This window comes from Medicago sativa, chromosome 5 (genome assembly GCF_051527215.1).
Source record: "Medicago sativa cultivar Bolivia chromosome 5, Bolivia_mono, whole genome shotgun sequence".
In the NCBI taxonomy this organism is placed as follows: Eukaryota; Viridiplantae; Streptophyta; class Magnoliopsida; order Fabales; family Fabaceae; genus Medicago; species Medicago sativa.
Genome location: NC_140753.1, coordinates 61,844,218 through 61,848,154, shown reverse-complemented (window position 1 = coordinate 61,848,154; position 3,937 = coordinate 61,844,218). Strand labels below are relative to the sequence as shown.

The window sequence follows — 3,937 nt, the reverse complement described above, 5'->3', positions numbered from 1 at the left end:
TTGACTAAAGTTTTGTAAATAAATTGACCAACCTCACTTTTTTCCATTCTCATGCCCTTGAGGCCTCTTTCTATTCTTCAAAATTCCATTTTCAAGCTTAAAATCAACCAACAAAAATAAAAACATTTTTTGGAAGAGAACTACATGGAGTTTGATCCCTTAAAAGAGTATGTAGGCAAGAGGTCAAAACCTCTCCAAGTCCAATAAAACAAAAATTCAAACACATTCTTCTCCCTCCAATTCTTAACCTAGCAAACCCTTAGGTGTAAATAACATTTTCAAATAGCATTTAAAAATAAAGCGCGTGCGTAGAAAGTAAAGACGGTTCCTATAGGATACTATCGTCGTTATGGGTGCCTAACACCTTCCCATAACGAAAACAACTCCGAACCTCGATTCTCAAGGGTTTTTCTTATTTTTCCCTTCCCAAGAAAAAATGAGATATCAAAGGTTAAAAAGGTTCAAACTTAATCAATGTTTGACAACCGAAAAACCAAGATAAAACACACTCCTCTATCTCTATTATCCTTAGAGGTAACTGTTGGAGAATAGGTAATGAAGCCAATGTTAAAATATGGACAGATAATTGGTTTCCCTTCCAATCTAAGTTCAGACCTATGACTCAGAATTTAAGCCCTACAAATAACTATCTAGTTAAAGACCTTATGGATAGAGATTCTAACAGTTGGAACAAAAACACTTTGGATAACCTTTTTTACCCTATAGACAAAATGCATATTGAGCAGCTTCCTCTCATTAACATCTATGAGCAAGATGAGCTAATGTGTATGTATGAACCTTCAGGTCACTACACTATCAGATCAGGGTACAGGGCTTTACAGCTTTGGAAAAGAGATCCCAATATTCAACCTCTACCAGCAACACCTTGAAACCTATATGGGATACTATTTGGAAGCTTCATACTATCCCAAGACATAAAATGATCCTTTGGAGGATTCTCAACAAAGCCCTTCATGTTCGATCTGAACTTCTCAACAAAGGTATTCGTGTCTCCCCCCTATGTCCCAGATGCAATGGAAAAATTGAGACAGACTCGCATACATTCCTCACCTGTCCTATGATTTCCAGAACTTAGTTCGGCTCTAATTTATCTATTCGTATTCCAAACCAAGCTAATTTAGATATTAAAGAATGGCTTTATCATATGATTACTACAAAGGAAGATACTATTATTATTAAAATTGCAGCCCTTCTTTATCAAATTTGGTTTGCTAGAAACATTATGATTTTTGAGGAGCATGTCATACCTGAAGAAGATATTATCTATCAAGCCGAAACAAGTATTCTGGACTTCTTGCTTGCGAATCCTCATCGTCATTCCAGCTCTCACCACGACACTGAGGGTACTCAACCTTGCATGCATCCTTCGAACACTTCGAAGACTAATTCCAGACATCATCCAGCAGCCCGTAATTGGTCTAAACCGGATCCAACCCTGCTGAAAGCTAATAGTGACGCTAATCTTAGAGATATGGGGATTTGGGGCCTCGGGAGCATCATTCAAAATGAAGAAGGTTTAGCTATGGCCATCGCGACTTGGAAAACAGCTGGTTTCGCCGATCCTGCTTCTGCTGAAGCTTTTGCCATCCTTAAAACCATGCAGCTTGCGTTGGAGTGTGGGTTCAGACGAGTGATCTTCGAATCAGATTGTGAATTGGTGGTTCAACTTCTCAAGAACGAGACAAGAAACCAGAGATCTTATGTTGATGCTATGGTTACCCAAATGTTAAAGTTGAAGACTATGTTTGACTATTGTCTCTTTAGTTTTAGTTCTAGGAAGTGTAATAGGGTGGCTCATGCTCTGGCCCGTTTAGCTCTATCTGAGCCCAATAGGGTCTGGCTTGAAGATGTACACCCCATTATTTCTCAATTGTATTTCTCTGAACTTTTGAATTAATACAGCTCTCTTTTATTTCAAAAAAAAAAACAAATTGATGATGTCTCATAATTAATAAATTTAGTAGATCATTTAAAAATAGTTAGAATAGTCCACCATTACCCTTAAAATATAGTTACATTAGACCACTAAATTTTTTAAAAAAATAAAAAACAATCAGCAGTCAAGTAGCAAAAGGGGTAACCTTGGCGCAACTGGTAAAGTTGTTGTCATGTGACCGTAAGGTCACGGGTTCAAGTCCTGGAAACAGCCTCTTGTGTAGAAACAGGGTAATGCTGTGTACAATACACCAAATGGTGGGACCCCTTCCCGGACCCTGCATATGCGGGAGCTTCAGTGCACCGAGTTGCCCATTTTTTTTAGCAGTCAAGTAGCACATACACCCAATAAAATGTTAACATCGATTGTCGTTTGCGGGATACCTTCTCCAAATACACTGTTTAACCAACATACAACTAATTTATAAAACCCAGGAGGTTGTTCATTTCATACACCATTCTCGTGCAAAAAAGGGCTCTATTGCGTTCAAAATTGATCTTGAAAAGGCATATGATAGGCTTAATTGAGACTTCTTGGAACTCACTCTTCATGATTTTGGTTTCCCCCTGGCAACTATATCTCTCATCATGAGTTGTGTCCGATCTAGCAATTTGAGTGTTCTTTGGAATGGTGCCAAAACTGATCATTTTACTCCATCTAGAGGTCTACGCCAAGGCAATCCTTTATCCCCTTACTTGTTTGTTCTTTGTATGGAGAAATTGTCTCTTAGTATTCAACAGAAAGTCTTAAGTGGAATATGGAAACCTATACAGGTATCTAAGGGTGGCCCACAATTATCTCATATTCTTGTTGCTGATGATGTTATGTTATTTTGTGAAGCCAGTACTGAACAGGTCAAAGTGGTTATGGAGACCTTGGAGGAATTTTGTTCAGCTTCGGGATTAAGGATTAATACCTTAAAGTCCAAAGCTATGTGTTCTAGGATGGTTCAAGGGGAAAGAAAGCGTGAGATACAAGATATTTCAACCATTAAATTTGTGGCGGATTTGGGACATTACCTTGGTTTTCCTCTTGTCCAGGGCCGAGTTTCTCGAAATGTTTATAATGACGTAGTTGACAAAGTTTCAAAAAGACTAGCTACTTGGAAAGGAAATATCTTGAATAAAGCAGGACGAGCATGCCTAGTGAAGTCTGTCACAACAGCAATTCCTGTTTATACCATGCAACTTCACTATCTTCCTACTTATGTATGCAATAGTCATAGGTTAGATAAGATGGCAAGGAGTTTCCTTTGGGGGGGCGATGGGCACTCTCGAACCTGGAATCATATTAGTTGGACTATGGTTTGAAGGTGAGAAAAACACAAGAAGGGGGGGTTGAATTGTGTTTTGAAAAATTCTTCAATTTCTCTAAACAACTGAATACACTGATCAGAAGCTAAGTGAGACAGCTTCTGAAGTGATGATCAGAATCTAAATGCAGCGGAAAAAACAGAGAGAGAGAAGAAGAACGACACAAAGCAATTATACTGGTTCCTTCCACAATCCGGAAGTAGTCCAGTCCCCCTTGCACTTCCAAGGAGATTTCACTATGAGTAATATCTGATTACAAATGCTCAAGCACACAAGCAAGAGACTTCCAATGCTCAAGCACACAAGCAAGAGACTTCCTTTGCTCAAGAACACAATCAAGAGACTTCCTGCTCAAGCACAACTGCAAGAGACTTCCTAACTAAACAAAATTACACAGAAAATTGTTTAAGGTTGAACACTTGATATACAATCAGAGGTGCTCACAATACAAATCAGATACAGACTCAATGGACTTAAGAATTTCTAAGATATGACTTTGAGACACAGAAATTCTAAGTGAATGCAGAACAATTTCAGCAGAGGTTTGGTACTTGTGAAAATCTTGTGAGTCTTTCGTTCAGCGTTCTTGCATTACCAATTCTCTAGGTCTTCACTCCTTTATATAGAGGTGTGAAAGAGACGTTGTGAAATTGCCAGCACACCAAAG

General features: G+C 38.6%; 1 protein-coding gene across 1 annotated transcript; it reads left to right on the top strand.

Moving 5' to 3' along the window:
• The first annotated feature begins 1,243 nt into the window (after positions 1-1,243).
• On the top strand, positions 1,244-1,918 carry LOC146923792 (uncharacterized). The gene has a single exon (XM_085711779.1). The coding sequence runs from the start codon at positions 1,244-1,246 to the stop codon at positions 1,916-1,918; it is 675 nt and encodes a 224-aa protein (XP_085567905.1).
• Positions 1,919-3,937: the final 2,019 nt, after the last annotated feature.